At 45.4% G+C, this 21981-nt stretch overlaps 1 protein-coding gene across 1 annotated transcript in view; it reads left to right on the top strand.

Moving 5' to 3' along the window:
• Positions 1-7068: 7068 nt before the first annotated feature.
• Positions 7069-21981, top strand: part of UNC5C (unc-5 netrin receptor C) — a 262862-nt gene continuing 247949 nt past the window's right edge. The window contains exon 1 of the mRNA XM_075030825.1: positions 7069-7226. Coding sequence (XP_074886926.1) covers positions 7103-7226 — 124 coding nt within the window. The 5' untranslated portion in view covers positions 7069-7102. The remainder of the gene's footprint in view (positions 7227-21981) is intronic.

Below are 21981 nucleotides of genomic sequence, written 5' to 3'. Positions count from 1 at the left end.
ATTTTTCAGCCTCTGTACAGATAGACAAAACCGAGTATTTCTATGAAAACAAACTAATTATTGCTAAACAGTCAAGAATGTTGTTGATTATGTGACTTAAGCAAATCATGCCGTTTGTGAAACATTAAGGTCTATTATAAGATGATAATGATAACTACGAGGATTATAACTGCCTTTATGAAAAGACCGTTAGGATAAATGTTCTGGAAATGATACAGTTTCTCTTCTATGGTTTTACACAGAACTTTTCAACTCCATCTCTGAGTTCATAAGCATTAAATACACACACAGCTTGGAGCACTTCACAAAACAGAATAAATACATCTCCTCATTTGAATCAATAAAGCTACTTCAGTTAACAAAGACTTCATTCTTGTTGGAGCAATCAAAATTTATATAATGTTTGCTTTGATTACTGTACTGGGATATCTTTTCCCTGTATATTTGAGCTCTAATTGCCCTGCCACCAAGAGGCCAGCAGAAAAAAGACTGAAAACACACAGCCAGGCTTCCTGTTACAGGCAATTACAACAGATTTCCTCCTACTGTCACACACTGCTCAGAAATTTGAAGGTTTGCCTATGACAGCTTCTTTCTGCTAGGTAAAAAAGATAATCCAGCTACATGTTGGCAGGAGTAAATGAATTCTAGAAAGGTGCAGTAGAGCAGCTAGTGGGGAGAGTTGTATTTTGAACGCAACGTACAGCAGAGTAGTTTGTCAAGTTTCAAAATGAAAAAGGAAAAAAAAAAACCAAAGTGAGGCTGTTTGTTCTTGTTGTAGCTGGTTTTTCTCACAAAGTAGATATAAATGGGAAAGCTGGGGCCACCGCCATATACTCAGACTCCCATAGTTTGCTTAATGTGACCCATTTTCACAAAATAGCTTATGCACGAAACTGCAAATATATTGAACTATAAAGAAAATCGGTAACAATTAAAACCATCCCATTTTTTGTTTAGAAGACAAATGAACGTTTTACAGGTCTGTGTGTAAGTTTGCTGTTATTGTAGAGCACCAAAATACTGTGTTAGCAATCAAGTTTCTCGGAAAATGTGTTTCTTCATAGGACCCGCATCTTCCTAAAAACGTCTTTTGCCAGAAAGTTTCCTTATTCTTCCTCCGCATTTCTTTCTGCGCGCTATCGGCTTCCTCCTCTAAGAAGCGGTTTAACAAATGCTGCAATTATAACTCTTTCTAATGCCGCTTTACGCAAAGCGGATCGGGCAAGAGAATCCATAAAACAACGAACGGAGTAAGAGCAACCCAGCACGCGCCCCTACAGGGAGAATTCGAAACGAAGTTCCCCAAAGCGGTTGTGCCTTTATCTCCCGGTGCCCGAGGCAGGGAGGAGGCACGAAGGCAGAGGTGGGCAGCGTGGTAGTACCGGGACATGGGAGAGAGGATTCTTGTGACTCCGGTAAAGCAACGCGGTCCCTTCCCGGACCGCTGCGGGCTCTTGCTCTGCCGGCGGGAGCGCGGGCGGCGGCGGAGCCGGGGCGGGAGCCGCCGTGTCACACCGCCCCCTGCTGGCCGCCGCCGCCGCCGCTCGGCGCCCGCCGCCACCGGCCGGCCCGGCTGCCCGCCGGCGGGGCCGGGGAGCGCTCGCCGCCCGCCCCGGCGGACACACACCGAGACCCGCAGCAGGCCTCACCTCCCGCCCTTCTGCGGTGAATCGGCAGGCAGGGGCCAATCTCTTTGTAGGCGGGGAAGCGTTGCGGTATCGTGTCACGCAACGGGAGTAAGGCAAATCGTTTGCATGTGGAGCTTCAAACGCTCGCGTTGAATCGTGCCGGAAGGAGCCGCAGCTCGGGAGCTGCTCGGAGAAAATAGTCACCAAACAAACGTGAAGAGCGAATAAACGAACAAGAAATCAGTGATCTGTTTACTGATAATTCACCTGAGTCCCCAGCTCCAGCAGCATCCTCTTGCACAAGTCACGACAGGATGTTATGCCCGGTAGGATACAAGAGGATGTTATGCACAGTGTCCAGCATGAATACAGGGACAGAATTTGGCCCTACCTTTAGTATAATTACTTGAAATGGTTCTTTAGTTCAGGAATGTCCTTCCTCTTCAGGTATTATGAAGAGCCAAACTGTTAGAAAGAACAGTGAGGACAACACAGCTGTTCATTGCCATAAATTCGTTAAACAAACGGGAGCTGTGCACCTGAAGAGGCATCAGGTGCGGGACATCATACGGCCTCCCAGGTGATTCAGCACAGTTCCGGGGGGATGGCTGCTATGAGGTGAAACACTGTTTAAACTCTTTCTGTGGGTAGTAACATATATGCTGACCCATGGTCTTGCTAACGTAATGTGGAGACTGAAAATTTAGCACACTAGTGTAGTGCGTGAGTATGGATGAACTCAGGAAGACCTGACTCCACAGATAAGCTAACAAAGTAGTGATTTTGGAAGCTGAAACACAATCAGGTCTTTTATTAGATTTCTCTAGATATGAAAGAAATTTTCCTCGGACCACAATTCTACCACAAACAGTCATTCTCAGCGTGAAAAAAAAAGCTCAGAACTTTTTACTGGGAATGAGGTTGAGTTGCTCTTGAAATGTAAGATATCAGAAGGGTAGTTTCATTTGCTGATCCACAGTATCACACAAGGCAACTGCAGAGGAAGTAATTGCCTATCTAAACTGCGAGAGAAAACTGCAGTACTTGATAGCTTGCGGTATGTATGTCAGTGAAGTGAGAGGCTTGTCACACACCTGCTTTTTGGATTGCATTGTGCTGGGCTCTGCCATAAAATAAAAGCAGTGTGGCAGAGCCTGGGAGAATGGCACAGCCAAAAGCAGGTGTGTAATATACCTTTCATGGCATGCATGCCACGTGCTACCCAGCATTGCAAACAGGCAGCAGAGAAGCTTGCAAAATATAGCCCTTGCTCAAATACCCCACGCTGCTTTAGGTGTATCTCAGTAGCTGAGAGCATCTTGACTATCAAACATAATCACCTGATGTGGAGCCTGAACTTGCATCCCTTATTAATGTTTGTGGAACAAATGAGTCCTCAGGCCAGTTGCCCAGAGGTGACAGTATCCACCTAGGAATGCAACCCTCAGTGCAGGGACGGGTTTCCAAATCTTACTCGTAATTATCAATGCACAGGAGGGATTCCTCTCCTTGTTCAAACCAGCATTGCTCAAGTCCTGAGTAACACAGGGGACCTTAGTACCTCTGCTCCAAAATCATTAATCAAATTTTGCAACTCTTTGCAATGGGGATCAGGGCTTTTTGTTTTAATACAGTGCCTGCTGCAATGTGGTCCTGAGCTGTGCCACTGTAACAAAAGAAAATATAAATTTCCCTTGAGTTCTGTAATTAGATTAAGGTTTGTATAAATCGTTACAAATGTATAGGATCCTGAGAAAACATCTAGAGCAAAACCTGGTACCTCTACTACCATTCACAATATTAATTATGAAAGCTGATAGGACTTTTCAAATCCAATATGCCTTCTAATTGATTGGTTTGCAACTCCAGATGCTTGGGCAATAAAATACACCGAAGTCAAATACACCAGCTCTGTGCTTTCAAAAACTGCTTGTCAAGAGCTTGAAATTCCTGAGTTGACAGCAGGGGTGAAAAACTTCAAGTATTGATTTAGAATCTAACTCTGTTTAAAAAGCTCTTTTGGAAAAACAAACAAACAAACCAACCCTTAAGTACACAAGTTACACAGAAAGCTTTAAAATGTTACCCTAGATTTTATAGTCACTCACTGTGGGTATCTAATTTGGAGTTGCAATTTCTTGAACTTACCTGAAAAACTAGCTAAGGCAACACCCGTTAGGCTGCTAAATCCACTTTCCAATGCAAACTGTCTGACATCTGATATTTTTGTCTAAGTATGAAAATTGGAGATTAATATTTGCTTCAGTTGCATTTATAAAGGTTATGCAGTGATTTTTAAGAACATTAAAGGTGCCAGAAAGATAGACTTACACTACATGTACTTTTACGTCACTAACTTTTCATACAGCTGGGAGAAAAACCTCCCCAGCCAGGTTCTATCAGGGAAAAAAAACAGTTTTGGAATAAATCCAGGCAATTTGCACTTTCTAATCCCAAATCCCTGAATTATCTCAGTCCTTTAACTCCTGTGTCAAATCTGAAATTTATTAAGCTGGGCTAATAATTCTGCTTATCTCATAGGGAGAAAGGTAAAGGGCCCTTGGGACAGACTGGCTCCTGAATAGGCAAAATCCAGTGCAGTGGCATTAGGGATGGCCCAGGCACAAGTGCTGTTTGTCAGTGCCTTGGAGGGCCCCTGAGGAAGCTCCATGATGCAGGCACATGGAGCATCCTTGGATGCCCTTTGTTTAGCATAATGCAGCATAGAAGGATTTGAAAGCACGTTTTCTGGAGCAGACCCCTATTTAGCTATTTGTTGTTGTTGCTTGAACCAACTTCTCCAGGTCGAGGTGTATCTACTTCCAGTAGAAAAGTGATTACTGAACACCTCAGGCTGCAGTACCCTTGTTCCTCTGCTGGCCACCACACCTTGGGTACTGGGAAAAGACTTGCTTTCTCCCCAAGCTGAGAGCTGGGGGTCCCCGTGCCATCACTTCCGTCACAGCTGTGAAGCAGCAATGCTCCCCCGTGCACCTCCTCTGGGGCAGAGAGGCTGACAGGTTGGCAGCCACCAGGGATCCCTGGGCAAGGCTGCAGGGACATTGTCTTGAAATTGGGATGGACCTATTTAATGAGGTCACTGAGCTACTAACTAGAAACTAAGCCTGGAACTATAGGTATTACTCCTGGGAAGCCCCAAAACATCAAAAATAAATTAACTCCATTTAATGGAGAAGCAAGCCCTCCCTCCCCTGTCCCTTGTGGCTGTAGATGTGCCCGTCAGCTGGTGCTGCAACGAATACATCTTCCACGTGTGACATCCTTCAGGGGTTTGTTTTCTTGCCCCTGCAAAGTTTCCCCTAACACAGGGGAAACAGTAAATACCCAACAAATGAGAGATGCTCCCAACTTACAGAGTTACGGCAAAACTGGCAAACAAACATCACACGTGGGGAGCTGCTCTGTTGACTACCAACCTGAGACATAAGGCTAGGGAGCATGAGGTCAGGGATTGGTGTGGGGAGCACGTGCAATCAAAAAAGCTCTTGTTCAGGAGCCACATTCTCCTTTGAACGTGGCTACAAGTTGTGAATTTCCTTTCCACCGCTTACACAACCTCACGGGTTATGGTGGAGCCTTAATGTTTTCTGAACTGTGCCATCATGTTTGAAGCAGATGGGACTCGCCCCCTTAAAAGATGTAGTACAGCCAGAAGATGGAGAGCTGGAGTGCTCTAGTTGGAGAGGACCGCTTAGTGTTACTGGGTAAATCAGCCTGTTGGGCTTGAAACGTGCCCTTGCCGGGGCATCTTCCAGGCGTACCTAGGTGCGCTGCCCAGAACAAAATCTGCCCCTTTTTCTTGCTCTGTGCCTGTACAAAAAAAAGGAATGTTGCTTTCCTGTCGCACTGCAGCTTTGTGTCAGCTGCTGTGGAGGAGAAGAAAAAACCTGTCCCCCTCAAATCCAGAGATGGGAACAGTCTGGGTAATTCCCTGGGAAGGGCATTAAAGTCAGGGGGCAGGTGGGATGGAGACTGGGGGCAGGCAGCTCCTGTGGCCCCTGGGAAATCCTCCTGCAGCATCAGCAAGGCTCCTACTCTTTTCCTGCCAGGGGCAGAAGGCAAAGCCAGTGTGCCTGGAAAGATCCTGGCTGCACCTCGGAGGAAAATAGTGCTCCTTGCCTTGCACACAGCCCTGCTTGGGGGAGATTCTGGGCTGGGGAAGGCGATGCTCCCTGGAGTACCATGGTGCGGGGAGAGCTGTGGGGCCGCAGTCCCTTGGCATTGGCAAACCTGGCATGTGAGTAGCTGAGTCTGGTCATGGCTGGGGACAGCCTGCCTGGGATCTGCAAAGGGAAAGGCAACTTAAAAAAAAAATAATAAAAGAAAAACCCCAAAACAAATGAACACAAGCCCTAGAAAGCAACAGTAAAACCCAAGTGAGCCCTGGTTGAGCAGCGAACCCAAGATGCGGGCACTGCCATCCCACTGGGTGAGATTTGGTGGGTGTGTGGTGAAGGCAGAGGCCAGGGGAGAGCTTTTGGGGGGTGTAAGAAGGCTGGGAGGGTAAGGTCTGGCAGGGAGCAACCCCAGCCTTAAGAAAGAGACCCTGGGGGTCAAATGGGGAGCTATTCCCCAGGGACGGGGGGCTCCTCAACATCCCTCCTGGTGCCACCTCTCCCCCTGCCCCCCACCCTGCTGCTTGTGGGAGCAGAGGTGTCCCCTGGCCGGCATGGGGCTTCTCCCCCCCCCCCCCCGCGCATTTGGGGGCTCCCTAAGGACGGCCCCGGCCCCCCCGAGCCCTGCAGCTGTGGGGGGTGTCAGCTCCCCGGGAACGGCGTGGGCACGGGAGAGCCACGGGCTTAGTGGGGTCCGGCCAGCGCAGCCCCGGCTCCCGGGGCTTCTCCCGGCTGCACGGCCCGGGTGGGCTGGGGGGGGGGTGGTGTGAGCGCTCGCGCGCGTGTGTGTGTGTTTGTGCGTGTGCCTGCGTGCACACGTGTGCACTAGCATCTGCGTGCGAGTGTGCCCGCGGGTGTGCGCGCAGGGGGCGCGGGCGGGGGAGGCGAAAGGGGGCCGGTTCTGCAGCGGGTGGCTCCCAGCCTCCCCCGCCCCCTTCCCTCTGGGTCTGCTCCTCGCTCCGGCTCGCATTTTATCGCAGGCGGCCGGCGCAGCCCCCTCTCCCCAGCCCCGGCCCCGGCCCCGGCCCCCGCCCACCCCCGGGGTGGAGGCAGCCGTGCCGAGCCGCCCGCGGGAAGAAGGCAGCGCTCCGCCGGGCTCCGCGCCGCTCCGCGCCCCTCCGCGGGGCCATGCAGCGCCCCTGCCCCCCCGCTACGAGCGGTGCCCCCAGCCCCGCCGCCCCCCGCGCAGCCTGAGCGCCTCGCGGGGGCTCCGCGCCGCTCCGCGCCCCTCCGCGTCCCTCCGCGCCCGGCGGCGGGACGGGGCCGGCGGAGGCAGAGGCGGCACAGAAAAGCTCCGCGGCTCTGCGCGACTCCCCCCGCCCCCCTGCCCCGGCCATGGGGAAGGGGCTGGAGGGGACGGCGGCCCGCTGCGGGCTGGGACTGGGATACCTGCTGCAGACCGTGGTGCTCCCCGCCCTGGCCGTCCTGGGGGCCAGCCGCCCCGGCTCGGCGGCGCAAGGTAAGGCGGGGGACGCGTGGATGGATGGAGGGAGGGAGGGAGGGAGAGGGGCCGGGGCGTCCTCCGGGTGCGGGCTGAGAAGGCGAATTGATGCCGTGATTTTTTTTTTTTTTCCTCCTTTTCCCCCTGTGCGTGTATGTGCAAGCAGCGCATTCCCCCGCACGCACGGCCCCCGCCGGGGTCGGGCGGGTGGGGGTCCGGTCGCCCCCGCCGGGTCGGGTCTGTCGTCGCTGAGCCCGGCCGGGACAGGCGTTTCCCCGCGCTCCGTCCTCAAGCGCGGGGGCACCGAGGCCGGAGGGGGGGCTCTGGGCTGAAGGAGCCCCGCCGGCGGCGCTCGGGGGCGGGGGAGCGGCGGCGGTGCGCCCCGGAGGGCTGGCAAGGTGCGTGGGAAAGGCAGGTGCGTGGCGGGCGTCCCTCTGCCGCTGCACAGCCGTGCCCCGGGGCTCTGCCGGCGACGGTCGTTCGGGAGCCCCCCATCGCAACCCCCCGCCACCCTCCTTCGTCGTGCCTAAACCGCGATATACCCGAAGGGAGTTACCGCGTTTCTGTGTTCCTGCCTTTTTTTTTTCTTTCTTTTTTTTCGCTTTTTTTGTTTTCTTCCCTCTCTTGTCAGGGGTTTTGGAGTACATCTAGATCTGTTCTCCCCGTCGCCCGTGTATAAATTCCCCTTTCCAAGTGAAAATGTCTTGCTTCTCAGTGCGTTTAGCGATGTCTTGAGAGCATCACAAAGAGCCCTGGCTCACTGTGTCACCCACCCGGCAGACAGCCACACCAGGAGGCTTTTTCTCCTGCCAGCTGATGCTGGATAAACTTTCTCTGGTGCTTTTCTTCTCTCTTCCCAGGAGTTAGACCTAAAGTGGAAATGCGTGGCTTTTGCTGGGAAATACTTTTCTACAACCTCCTCAGCACTGGAGAGAGAGGGGTTGCTGCTGCATGTGGGCAGAGCTGCGCATAGCAAGGATGTGCGGTTCATTAAAGCACTTGGAAATCCTGGTTATATGGTTAACAAGAGAAAAGGAATTTTAGAAGCTGTTTCGTTTTGGGGTTTGGGTTTTTTTTGGTTTGTTTTTTTTTTTCATGTATGCCACCAAGAAATAGTGATACACAGCAAAGCTTTGATTCGGAGTTGTTAGCATAATGCAAGTGGAAGAATGCTTGGTTTTCCCCCCATCATCTCTGTGGAGGGGCACTTGAGACGACTGCACAGATCTGACCCCGTGCTCCCACCCAGCCATTGCAAAGTGCGCTCCTCTACGGCCTCTAGGAGAGCAGTGCTGGTTGCTTCCACTCCCGGTGCCCCGGGCAGGCTTTTGGGAGCCGTAGGCTTGCTGCCGGTGGGCTGGATGCACTGTATGTCATGTCTGTACATGTAACGGTGCTAATCCGTTTCCCGCTGATACTTACTCCATCCTCAGAGTCACGTTCCCTCGCCCATACCAGGCATTTATCTCACAGGAAGATCAGAAATTTGGTCATGAAAAGGGGGTAGCAGAGAACGAGAGTACAAAAATGCCTTATGCATCGTGTCGCATTTCTTCGGTGTCTTACATGTCGTTTCCTTTCACTGGTTGGTTTCATGTTCGAGATAAGACAGGTTTGCTGTTATGTATTTGAAGGTTTTAATAGTACCATGTCCATGTAGACCTAGATGTCAGTGGGTATATATCAGTCTGTGTAGATGGGGGGATGTTGAAGAGGAAAGATGCTCTCAGATAGTTGGACCTGGAGCAGAAAGGAACCTGCCTGCTCTGCTGGCAGGACACGGCTAATTCGCATGACAGATGGCCTGAGTGGGGAAGAGAGGACCCCCTGCGTTCGGCTGTTTCAGAGCGCGCATCGCAGTGCCACAGGGCATATCTCACGCTTTCAGATGGTCGCTCCTTTCCACGCGTACCCTCTGTAACGCAACGCTGTGCGACAGAAATGCCACGAGGGGAGAGGAGCTAGGGCCCCTGAGCATACGCTGTGAAGGGCGGCACGCGTGTGGGACCTCTCGCAGGACGCAGGTGTGCCCACGTACCCAGAAGGGGTCGGAGAGCTCTTCAGCGATGCTTCCCGTCGTGTGGTGTGTGATAAACTTTCACAACAGAGTGGAAAATCCAGGGAATGTGGCTGGGATATAGTCATTCGTCTTGGATTTGTTTTTCCATGTATGCTTTTATTTTTATTTCCCGTTTGCTAGGACCAGGCACAGAATTCGAGTGCAGACCTGGTTTTGGCATCTTTCCCAGAGCTGAGGGATTTTCTGATTGGTGTTTGTCATGGGGATCTTCATGTGTGTGTATGTGGTGCTTCAGTGAGGCAATGAATCAACAGTTTAACTATGCCCTCTTCAGGAAGTTTTCTCATCATATAGCACCGGGCAAAGTTTTCCCTCCGTTTCATTTATACGTTTCCAAAAATGCGTGAACAGTGAAATGATTTTTACCCAACCTCCTTTTCCAAAGTCATCCTCCATTCAGTCTGTTTCCTTCGAAATGGAAACACCCCTCTAGTCTTTTTGGCTGCATTCCTTTGAGAGAAATAGAAATAGGACACATGGGAGTTACACTCCAAACTGGTCTCGGTCTTTGATTTTCAGTGGGTCTGGAGCCAGATGACTTGGTTTTAACTGTGCAAAAAAATTCAATCATCTTTTGTGATACCTTGAAAAGGAGAAAAAAATTGATGTGGAGTCTTCATACAGCAAACACATAGTTAGGACTGAGAAAGGGGAAGAAGGGAAGGGAAAGAGGGCGTGTACATTTTTTCCAGTACTTGCTGCTAGTATTATTTTTTGTTTTGCTTTTCTTCCCCATTCCCCAACCATCTTTATCTTTTGAAGCAGGCTAAGGAGGCCGTGAGCATTGCTGGGGCTTCTGCTTTCATGCCTTCCTTTTCCATTGCCTCGTGGAAAATAAATTTATTAACTGAGTAGTTGTTGGACCAACCCCCACACTCCCTGGCAGAGAGATTCATATCACTGCATCTCAGCATCCTCCTGTGAGCTTCTCAGCAGAGCTAAATACACTTTTTGTTTTATTAGCATTTCTTATCTTCTTATCTGAAGCTGTCTAAGTATTTTTCCGCTGTTATCAGGAGAGAACAGGAAATGGCCACAATCATGGAGACAGCCCGTAATTCTCAAAGTGGGGTGAATGGGGCCAGAGCGATTATCAAGCCAGAATCAACTCTGATCTGGCATTCGCTGCATTCATTATACCTCTGTAATAAGCTACATCAGAATGAGAATTCAAATGTCCCAAACTGTGAGAGAAAGAGCAACCACCCCTGGACCCAAGCACCTACCCCTGCCTGGCATTTCACTGCCATCTCCCATAAGAGCAAGTTTTTCTTCAGCTCTTCAATCAGCAGAGATTGGGTTTCAGCTGTTGCACTTCCCTACTTCCTGCCCCACCCCATTTTGGGGCATTAAAAGTCTTTGAAGAACTTAGCCCGTGGCCCCCACCTTTTTGGGGTGTAGGTGGGACGAAAGGGAAGGTCAAGCTATCTATCTGTAGCGACAAGCATGCTTTAGACAGCTTTATGGGCTAATAACGATGGCATAAGAGGTGGATAGAAAAGCTAAAGGGACTACGTATTAATGAGTTTTTGTTTCAGTTGTTCCTTTACAACAAAAGAGTGCTTTTTTTTTTTATGCTTAACCCCTCAAACCTAATTAAATCAAAGTGATAATTTAAAAAGAAAACTGTAAAAGAGCCATATGCACAGATATTTGTCTTGCCCCAGCATAGTCCATAGTAGCAACAGCAGCAGTTTGAAAATGCTTGGTGCGGAAAAAGTGAAATATAACATGTGAATGTACTAACCTTTTGGGGATGCACTTCTTAATTAAATACCTAAACAAATCTTGTTGAAAAAAAGGGGGGGAAAGGACTTAATTATCTTGATGCATCAGTGGACCATGTGGGTGTAATAGTGTTTGTATTAGTAAAGTGAAGGCCAAGCAGTATTCCGTTGTGAATGGATAAGCCCCTTTGGAACATTAAATTGTTTTAAAGCAATGTGGTCTGCGAATTTCAATGATGTTGATGAGTTTGGGCTGGATGTGGTAGCCCATACTGGCCCTGAGTAGCATTTTAGTACTGCAGTAGACTTCACTGAAAGAAAAGCAGCCACCAGGTTTCCTTTGCTGACTAAGTTGCAATTTAAGAAGGATTAAAATGAAGTGGACGGATCTGTCTGTGGAAGAGGAATTCCTCCCTGGGAACATGGGAGCCAGAATCTGGGCTCCTCTTCCTCTGGCTCCCGTCTCTAGCAGCTGGTTGCAACAGTTATGAAAAAAAGTATATACATCAAATACAGCCCCCTTCTGATGGCTTTTCAGTATTACTGTCAGTGTCATTTATTCCTCTGTACAGTAAGAATGCCTGAGTGTATCTAAACATTTCCACAATTGTTGTGCATACTTACACTTAATCATTTTACGTGGATCATTCACCACACAACTTTTTTTTTCTTTTTCATTTTTTTCTTTAGTAATGGTCCCCAACCCTGATTATTCACTATATTTTGGGACTAGCTTTGTGTGTGACATCCAAAGTCAGAAACAGGAAACAGCATTAACCATATTAAAAAGATTTTCCTAATTTAATTTTCCAAATACAGTATGTCTGAAAACAGGAATACAGCTCTGTGCCAAGGCCAGGCAAATCAGTTCCATAGCTGGTCTGCACAGCAAAAGAGGAGAAAATGTGGATTATATTTATTAGACATTTTCAAGTAAATATCTTGATTTTTGTGCAAGTTGACAAGTGGTGTTTTGAGGCACAGTCTGTCCAGTTCGGTTGAATAGGATGCAAAGCAGCACCAGTTCTCGTGGAAGGTGAGAAGAGCCCAGACTGACTGGGACAGCAACTGAGTATTTCTGTACAGTAAATGACCAGAATTTTGTGTATATGTAAAATATTAAGGAGCACTGTACTTTGAAAAGTGAAGCTATGTTTATTTCATGCTACCACTCTTGTTTGGAGTGACCCGTTCTATCATGTGTGGCTATGTTTGTTGCTTTCTGGTGTCTTTCTGGATTTTAAATCATTGGACTTCTGAGGAATCAGTTCTGGCTACTTTTCCTGGAGAAGGGCAGAAAAGTTGCTTTTGCTGCTTGTCAGAAAAATATGTTTTAATTGCTGTTGCAAAGGGGAATTCCTAAGTGAATTTGCATTGCTCATAGTGAACAGTTTGCTGCCATTTAGTGAAAGAGGATTTGACTCAATGTGAGTCTCAAACATTAAGATCATTGGTTTGTCATTGAAAACACATCACTGGAGGCTATCTTTGAAATAAAAGTTAATTTAATCGTGGGTGTTCTGCCTATGCAATATGTTTCATATAACTATCTATATGTCACTATAGGAAAAAATGGCATTCCTTTTCCCGTTCCCTCTTTCCTCCCTTTTGAGTGGGGAGAGAGTTGTGCTAGTTTGTGAAGTGCACATCTTGTTAGCCACCCAGTGGAGGTATTCAAGTTTAGCAGGCAGCGATCTTGGCATCGATGCCAATAAAGCAGTAATTACATCGCCTGTCATTTTCATTAGCCATCTTTGCTTTCACGTTCGACTTGGGGGTATAAAGCAGCACGAGCTTTTAGAGCGCAAGTCAAGGATTAAAAGCGAGGAGTACAAGACGAGCAGCGGTTTTCCAGCTGGCTACAACCTCCGTCAACACAGTGGCAGAATAATGTTGTGCAGAGGCACAGTTCAGTGCTAACTGCTTCCAAGGACTGAAGGGATGGTGGTGTTTTAAGTGATTTATTGTGTGTGCTCGGTAGAGTCCAGTCTTGGAAGCAGGCGCCCCTGGAGCTTTCCATCATAACATTATCCAAGAGGTGATCTGAAGGAAATGGTATTAAGTCGTCTGGGAGGCAAATTGTATACAAAGAAAGACTTAATTTGCATCATTTGTAAGCAAGCATTTGAAATTATACGAAAGGAGAAATGGTTATAAAGAAACTTATGTCGAACAAATAGGAACAACAAAATTCCCTTTAATTTTGCATGTACTTTGTTTCCATGTGTTTAATGTAACGGGGTCATCTGCAGATACTCTGACCCCAAACTCCAGCATTGTGATGGGGAGAGAATTTATTTAGTATTGTCATTGGTTTTATGATAGGTCTGCTTAAACATTTTGCAGAGCATCGGCTGTGGGTTTTGTATTTAGATTTGTCTTTCTCAGGTAAAGATGTAGCATAAAATCTCAGGTGGCATAAAGCTGATTGTAAGCTATGGGCATGCATGCTAGCTGGAGAAGGTAAAAGAAAGTGTCCTGGTTTTGGCTGGGGTAGGGTTAATTTTCTTTCTAGCAGCTGGCACAGTGTTATGTTTTGGGTTCAGTATGAGAAGAATGTTGATAACACACTGATGTTTTCAGTTGTTGCTAAGTGGTGTTTAGACTAAGTCAAGGATTTTTCAGCTTCTCAAGCCCAGCCAGCCAGAAGGCTGGAGGGGCACAAGAAGTTGGGAGGGGACACAGCCAGGGCAGCTGACCCAAAGTGACCAAAGGGGTATTCCATACCATGGGACGTCACATCTAATATAGAAACTGGGGGGAGTTGGCCTGGGGGGATCGCTGCTGGGGAGCTAACTGGGCATCGGTCAGCGAGTGGTGAGCAATTGCATTGTGCATCACTTGTTTTGTATATTCCAATTCTTTTATTATTATTATTGTTATTGTCATTTTATTATTGTTATCTCTATCATTATTAGTTTATTCCTTTCCGTTCTATTAAACTGTTCTTATTTCAGCCCATGAGTTTTACCTTTTTTCTTCCGATTCTCTCCCTCATCTCACTGGGGGGGGGTGGAGGGGGAAGGGAGGGAGTGGCTGTGTGGTGCTTAGTTGCTGGCTGGGGTTAAACCACAATGGAAAGCCCCAAACTGTAGTTGTGTTCCAGTCTCTTTCCTCAAGGCTGGCTCTGCTCATACAAACAACACGCACAAGTAAGGCACAGAGAGTCAGAGTAGCGGGCAAGAGCTGCCGGAGGTTTTCCCAGCTTTCAGTAACCTCAGAGATGCTTGTATACAGCTTTTCCCCTAGGTAGTCATCACTAGAACAGCTTCCTGTTTGCTTTTATAACTCCATCCCAAATCACACGCACATTAAGCAGGAAACGTGGGATTTCCTCCTAATTCATCAAACTCTGGGATTTGGGGAGTCCCTTTATAGCCTCGCACATTATCTAAAAGTTTGGGTTGAGGAAGAAAAGCTTCATGCAAAAGTAGTTTCACTTAAAAGTATCCTTTTTATCAACATGGAAAATTTTGGGGGAAACAAAACAAAACAAGAGTCCTTTTTGTTTATTTGCTGGAGGAGGTTGAAAAAAACCAAGAAACCTTAATCGAAACCAGAAAAGATTGAGTTATTTTAGTGAAAAGGTCAATAAAGCCCCAAATATTTACCTCACTGGCCAAACTCTTTCTACTTATGGTCTCTGAAAATCTGTTAAGTGTTCAGAGAAAATGAAAAAGTTAAAAGTTGTAAGGTCTTCTGACAATAACAGTTTCATTTCCATTTACATTTTTCCATATATTTCAACCAGCCTAGTGAAAAACCTCACTGTTAAACTTGACTTACAGTCCTGGTTAAGCAGTGGTTAAGGCATATATTTACAGCATTTTCTAGGTCTCGCTCTCTTCTTTATCTTTTAAATCACACTGATTTTACTGTGGTGCAGATTAAGATAAGAGACCCAGATTCTCAGTGGTGCCAGATATGCCCTTAATGCCACCAGGGAAGGGTAGGCAATGCCAGATTTAGGTGAGTACCTTTGCTATTCCCCACATATAAGCAGTGCTGCTCTAGCTTGCATGACTGTGCAATAATCCCATCTAGGCAGGGACGTCCCCTGTGTCGATATGCAATGCTGCAGTGCATCAGCACCTCCTCAAATTCTCACTTTCCTTCATTATGAGTCCTACACAGGCAGGACAGCAAGAGGCAGTCAAAAAGCTGTGCATACTCATCTTGGTGATACCTCCCATGGGGGACATCTGCAGTTCCATCTTTAGGATAGCTTTGCTACATGTTTGCATCGCTAGAGACAATGGGAGGTTCTTATTTGTCACATTGCATTAGCTATTTAATCTTTAATCCATCTTGCTGGATTGGAAAGACAGCTATATTTCTCTCTGTTTGGTGGAGAGATATAAGGGGAATTGCCTAAGGGTGCAGAGCAAACGTGTACAGAAGCCAAAATGCAAACTCAAGGCTTCTGAGCACCCAAGACTCAGGTGCTCCAGTCCATCCTCCTTCTTGTCTGACAATCCCAGAGATAGATGCTACAGAGGGAATTCTAGGTTGAAGGCTCTTGGGTGCCTTCCCAATGTCAAATTTGTTGGGTCTCACTAATGGTTTCTTTGTATCTGCTGGTATCTCGAAATACATGTAAAAGACAAAGGGCAAACCCAAACGCTGTTGCTCAGAAACAGGGATGCTTCCCGGAAGCTCTGACTTTATGGTGACAGGCGGTTTGGGAGGATTTGCTTCGCCCAGTGAAATCCACAGTGTTATCCCAAATTTGGAAGGAGCAAGAGCAGATCCAGCGGGTGACTGTAGCACTGTTGTAAATGGAAAAAGGATCACTGCCTTGGGTTGTTTTGTTTCATTTGGGTTTAATCTGCAATTCAAGACTATCTTATTCAACTGTACTTCATTCATCTGAATGAACAACTTACGTTCCAAAGGACCCCATTGCCTTACGCATCATAAAAGCGATGAGGTTGCCTAGGCAATTAAATCAGTATCTTCTTTTCTCTTGTTGAGGTAACATTATCAACAATAATGCTAAGGAGCTCGGATGGGTTTTACTGGCCTGGCAACAGCTGAGCATTTTCTTGTTAGGTAGCTCCTGCCAATCCCTTTTTAGTTATTTTCAAGAAGGAAAGTAGCTTTATTTCTTAGTCTCATATTGAGTGAGAGGTTGAAATGTTAAGCTCTGTGGATTAACAGTGTATCCTTTGAGCAAAAGGAAAGCTTGCGTTCTTTTTGGTCCCCTGAGTGCTGGATGTAATTGTTTGAGAAATCTTGAATTTCATCAGCTAGATACAAGGAAACGTGCAAGTAAGCCTTGAATGATCTGTCAAAAGAGGTTGACTCTATTGCAGCTGTTTTGGAAACTTGTTTGAACTGATAGTTGTTCCTCAGGCATTTCTTTCCTTGAATTTAGTGCGTTTCAAGTCAGGCAATGAAAAGTGATCACCACAGGATTATTAGTAATTCAGAGCTTCTTGGAGAGCTATATTCCAACCATAAATTTGCTAAAATAATGGCTGGAACGTGAACTGCTGCACTCATATAATATGGTGTATTTATTTATTGTTTAAATACATTGCTTGTCTTACCCTGTCCCAACATATGTGTTTATACTGGAAAGTTTACGTAGTGAGAGAAAATGATAATATGGTCTCACTGAATGAAGTTAATTGCAGTTTGGTCATACCAAAATCGAAGAACAACAAATGGGACGGAAGAGCAAGCAAGATTAATTCTTTTCTCACATGTGTTGGATTTACCTATAGTGACTGTAGCACAGGTAATTACCATGAGTAATTCAGAGTACAGACATGCACACTGCCTTACTCTGAATTAATTTTCTCCTTCATTAATGTATCTCCTAGATTTGCCAGTTGCTCATGGAGTTAGCACAGATGTATTCCTCTGGCCTTTCCCTACAACATCAACAACTTCATGTGTCCGCCTGGTTACTCTGCAGCTCTACACGTACAAAAGATGAGTGGCCATGACTAGCAGTGAATAGCTGGAGCTAGCAGGGTAACAGTGAGGTGTCCAGACTGAAATTTTGGGTTGTCTGCAGTCAGATGAGGCTATAGAGAAACCTCTGCTGCTCGAGCCTTTATTTTAGGATCAGGACAAAACTCAGTGGTGCTTTCAACTAGGAGGAGATAAAGTTTCCCCTGTTAAACTCGGTTGCTTCAGATCTGAAAATCAGAGTTGATCGTGGAAACTAGAAGCCTGTTCAGTTAAGGAACAGGGATGTAATTAAATGGTGAAGAATGTGCCCTTGTACGGGTGTTGTTCACTGAAAATCTCGCTGAATTGTTTCATGAAATACTAGTATTCCTTGCTCTAAGCTTTTTGGCCCCAAAGCTGCACTAGTTTTTTTGGCAAGTCATCATCCCCATTACAAATTCCTTTCATGCAGACGTTGCAAACGTAGCTTTAGGGACTTCCTTTCTGCTTCCTCACCAGTTTCTGAAGGTGAGGGTAACTTTTTTGGTCTCTTGCTTAAATAAAATGCAGCAATCTTCTTAGGCAGCAGATCTCTGCTGGCAAGAATGTGAGTGTTGGTTTTCCTTCTCTTCCTCATATAAAAAGCGGTGCTGTAGCAAATAGGAAGTTCCTAATTCCTTAGTTCCTAAGGAACTGGAAAGTTTGTAGCTAGAAAGTTCAGTACTGGGACATGTCAGTTTGTTGTCAGTTTCCTTTTGTTTTTTTAAATCCCTAGTGCTTATGCCAAGGATAGACTTACACTCTACAAGGCCAGGGTATGACCACCAACAAATGTAGCTCCATTAATTTCAATGCCAGCACACGTCAGAAGCTGATCTGGTTCTGCGTTAAAAATATGTTGACACAGTGGAGTGAGACTCTAGGATGGACGGACCTTGATCTCATCTTTTTTTGCTGGCAAGTTTTTTTGTGTTGTTTTTTTTTTTTCTTTTTTCAAGCTCAGTAATTTTAATAACTTTGAGGCTTTCCATTTCCCTTACATGTAGCAATGTGGCTCTTTGCTGTGGAGAGATTAACACAGTGCCTCACTTGAAAACACGTTGGTGAGATTCTTCCAGGTGGATGTTTTTTCTCTTGGGTTTTGTCATGTTATTTCAGATAAGAACACTGACAGCCAAATGTCACCGACTGTAGGCAGATATCCACATAAATATCTCTTACACACAAATGCATGGCAATTTCCTGCCTCAGCAATCAGTTGTTTCTGAACTGAAGACCTCTACTAGTAAAAGCATGGGCTTTGAAGGCTTGAGTTAGAAATGCAGCCTGGTAGCTGGTAACAAAAGCGGTTATTATCCTAGTTTAGGCAGTAGAATGAGAAGTGCCATATGCCTTTCACGAGCACTGGAAAAGGCAAAATTGTTCATCTCCTGCTAGCTTTTGCCCTTTGCCTGTCCTGCACTATTTCTGTATGGATCGTCTTTTTTTTTCTTCTCCCCCCCCCCCCCAATGTTATATATTAATTCTTTGTAGTAAACATAACTATTAGATAAAACCTTCCAAATCTTAAAAAAAATTCCTAGTTTACTTATTTGCTTTATAAACATTTCTATTGTTTTGTAGTCTCAAGAGGAAAGTCTTAAATTTGCATTTATAAGAAACATTTGCAAAGAAAACTGAATTAAAATGACATTGCATGGACTATTTATCTGCTATGTTTTACTGATGAGCTTATTTTATGAGTACTTGGTTTCATTCCAAAGATCCTTTCTCTTAGGGCAATCAATTGGTGGCAGTACCTTGATCAAATTTTGCTTTCTGTCTGATTAGTTTCACTGGATTGCTTGGGATTTACTCACTGGAGCAAGACAAGGAAAATTTGGTCTTTTGTCTTTAAAGTTTTATATCCACTAGTACCAATGCAGAACACATATTTCGCTTGTGGAGGCCGGGCTGAGGTTAAGTTGGTTTTAAAGATAACAGTAGATTCCAGCGTCCTTGCATTTGTTTTGTATTTGGTGACAGTCACTAAATCAGGGGAAGGAATGTTCAAACAACACACTTGAGGAAAAGTGATTTTTATAGAAAGGGCCCATTCTTGCTAATAGCCAGTAACTGCACATAACCCCACTGACATTAAAAGTCCATTAGCTAAGCCCAGTTTAAACAGCAGCTGATGCTATGTCAGCTAAATGTACATTGGAATTTTTCATGTAACACAGCGATAGCACTTCTGTAATTTTTCTAAAACTGTGTACATTAAGGAAAGCAAATGTCATCTGATAGTAGTAAGATGAAGAGTTCACATTAAAGTGGGGAGAATTGTAATCAAACTGAAGTTACCATCTGGTTGCATTAACAAGAAACAAAAATGGTTACAAGAAAAGCAGAGAGTGTCAGGTTTCTGAATTAAAGCTAGATTAACAAATCTAGTGTAGAAGCTTCTGTAACACAGGATAAGCACAGAACTGTTTGTCTGCTTGATTCTTTATCGTTAAATATATTATGACCTTGTTCGAGAAAAGTTTCTACTGAAGTCAGTAAGATGCTTTGTCACGTGGAGCACTGTGTTGCCATGGAAAAAAAAGGTTATTTGCTAGCTATTTAGGAAATATGTCTCATTACAGCAGTGTGAAGACATTGAAACTTGTCACGATAGTGTTTGTATGCCTATGGCCTTAAATTCAAGTTAACCATTGGCACAGCAAATAGCACCTATGCATCTCAGCGTATCAAAAAGAGGGTTGAGAAGTATAGTGGAAAAAGTGGTGACTGCTTGGTAAAGAGAAGCGTGGCAGGTGATGTACTTGTTACTCATCTTCAAAAGCAACCAGCAGGCTGAGGTCCTAGTACTGTGGTCTCGGGACCCACTGAAGCAGTTTAGCACCCGGTTTGGCAATCAGTCTAATTCTGAGAAGTCACTTTGAAGTCCGTTTTGAAAATAGATCTTGTGCTATAAAGCCATTGTGGAGACAGGCAAAGGGTTGCTTAGTAAGTTAATGTGAGAGCTGGAAACAGAGGGGTAATTAGTCGCTTACTGACATGCTCCCAAGTACAGTGAAGTATTACTGTAACCTCCTCCGCCTCCTTTTTGCTATTATCCGTCCATTAGTGAAACCTTGTACAAGTACTGACAGGAGTAGAGAGCTTAAATGCCTGATGCAAGTAGACATACCCACTGCAAAAATCCTGTGAACGCATCTGGAGGGCTCACTTAAACTCTTAACAAAGTGTGTTAGTCGTGCAAAACTCTCGAATGTGTCATGAGGCTGAACTTAAATTTTTTGTCTTACCAAGCTGAAGAAGTTGACATCAGTAGCATGCCCAGGGCAGATCATGTGTTTGTGAACTACAGGGTTTAAGGAGAGTAATTCAATTGCATTTTTTTCCTCTTCTGGAACATAACATGTAAACATATTGCTGAACTAAAGCCTGGTTTTAATTACAAGCAGTAACTTTTTCATGTTGACAGATTTTCACATGGAAACCTTTATTGAAAATGAGAGAAGACCTTTTTGCCGTCATTAGTTCTTGCTGCTTAGTGCTTTTATCAAGTACAGTAAAATACTGTTTGTAATTAATTCCAAGCTTATATGGACATGTTTAATATAATTACCAAACAAAATCCTGTTTACTGACATATTGCTTGTGAAACCAGTCTGAATAATCTGGTCTCTGGCACACATAAATCAGGCAGTAATAACAGCTGTAAATATTTCACAATATACTTAGAGTGCTTTCATTTTAATACTGAATCCACTTTCGGGTTTTAAGGATAAAACATAGGTCAAAAGTGACTTTTCCCATATGTTCTTTCCTAATCTCTTTCACTACTTTGCCTGAAAGTTATTAAAAAAATCATTAGTGTAGTTGATTATAAATAAGTAAATATATACACGTTCACGAGCTGGGAGAATTATGTAATGGAATTACGCTGGAGCTAACAAAATGACGCTGCTCACATTAGTGCGGGACAATTCCTCTAATAGAGCTGTGAATATTTTTCATTGGAAAAGGCATCGTAGTGCCAATACTCTTTGTCTTTCTCGAAGCTTTACTATTTTTATCTGTCTGGATGTCTGTATATTGTATACTAAGCGTAAAACGCGTGCATAAAACTGTTAGAAGCAGCTGGTTATGCAGCTAATTCAGGCACCCGAAGGGCTGTAGAACTGAAGGTGACCAGGAGCCAGGTTTGTGGTGGTGTGCTGGGGGACTGACGAGACTGTGTTATGTTCTGGGGCCCCTCTTTCAAGGAAGGCTTTGAGCCTGTATTTAAATAGAAAGAGGAAAAGGAGACTGGTAGTCTGTTTACCGCAGAATATTTGGGGTTGCATAAGGCTACTAAACCATATTTCTGAGTTAGGACTGTGTGTGTAGTTTGTCCAGTTCAGCAGGCAGCCTTGAAATTTTGAGAAAAGATTTATAATCATCCCTCAAGTCATTTTCCCCAGCCCCAAACAAAGACCTGAAAAATCAGTTGTGCGAAACAAAACATTTTGCAATTTTTCCTTGCTTGGGAATGTTCTTTAACCTCTAAAATAAAATAAAAAATAAAGTAACCAGAGTACTATTTTGAAAGACAAATTTGAAAAATATTCACTTTGGGGATTTTTTTTTTACCCTTGTTCTGCAGTTGGATTCCCTCACTAAATTTGACATAAATTTTTGAATGTTTTGGCCATTGTGCGCTCTGAAGAAATTGTTAGTCTGCAAAACTGTGCCAGGCTCCGTCATGAATGCTGTCTCCTCTGAGCCATGAGCCTCTCAAGCTTAGTACCCTACCTCCCAAAATAAAAAGCACAGCTAAAAAATGGTGTCAGGTAGGTGATAACATTGGGAAATGTTGCAGGAGAAGATTTTTTTTTTTTTTCCCCCCCTACCTCCTTGAGGGGATAAACAAAGCCTGTGGATGTGTTCAGCTCCCCGAGATGCATGTCCTTGCAAAGGGAGCCCCGGGGCACAGGACGCAAGGAAACTGCAGGGTGTCTCTGCTGCTACCCTGCACTGGGTGCTGGTGCCCAGTGCATTGGCAGTGGGGGTCTGCAGGGGTGGCCCCTGAGAG

Source organism: Buteo buteo, chromosome 1 (genome assembly GCF_964188355.1).
Source record: "Buteo buteo chromosome 1, bButBut1.hap1.1, whole genome shotgun sequence".
In the NCBI taxonomy this organism is placed as follows: Eukaryota; Metazoa; Chordata; class Aves; order Accipitriformes; family Accipitridae; genus Buteo; species Buteo buteo.
This window is presented reverse-complemented; position numbering and strand designations above follow the sequence as displayed.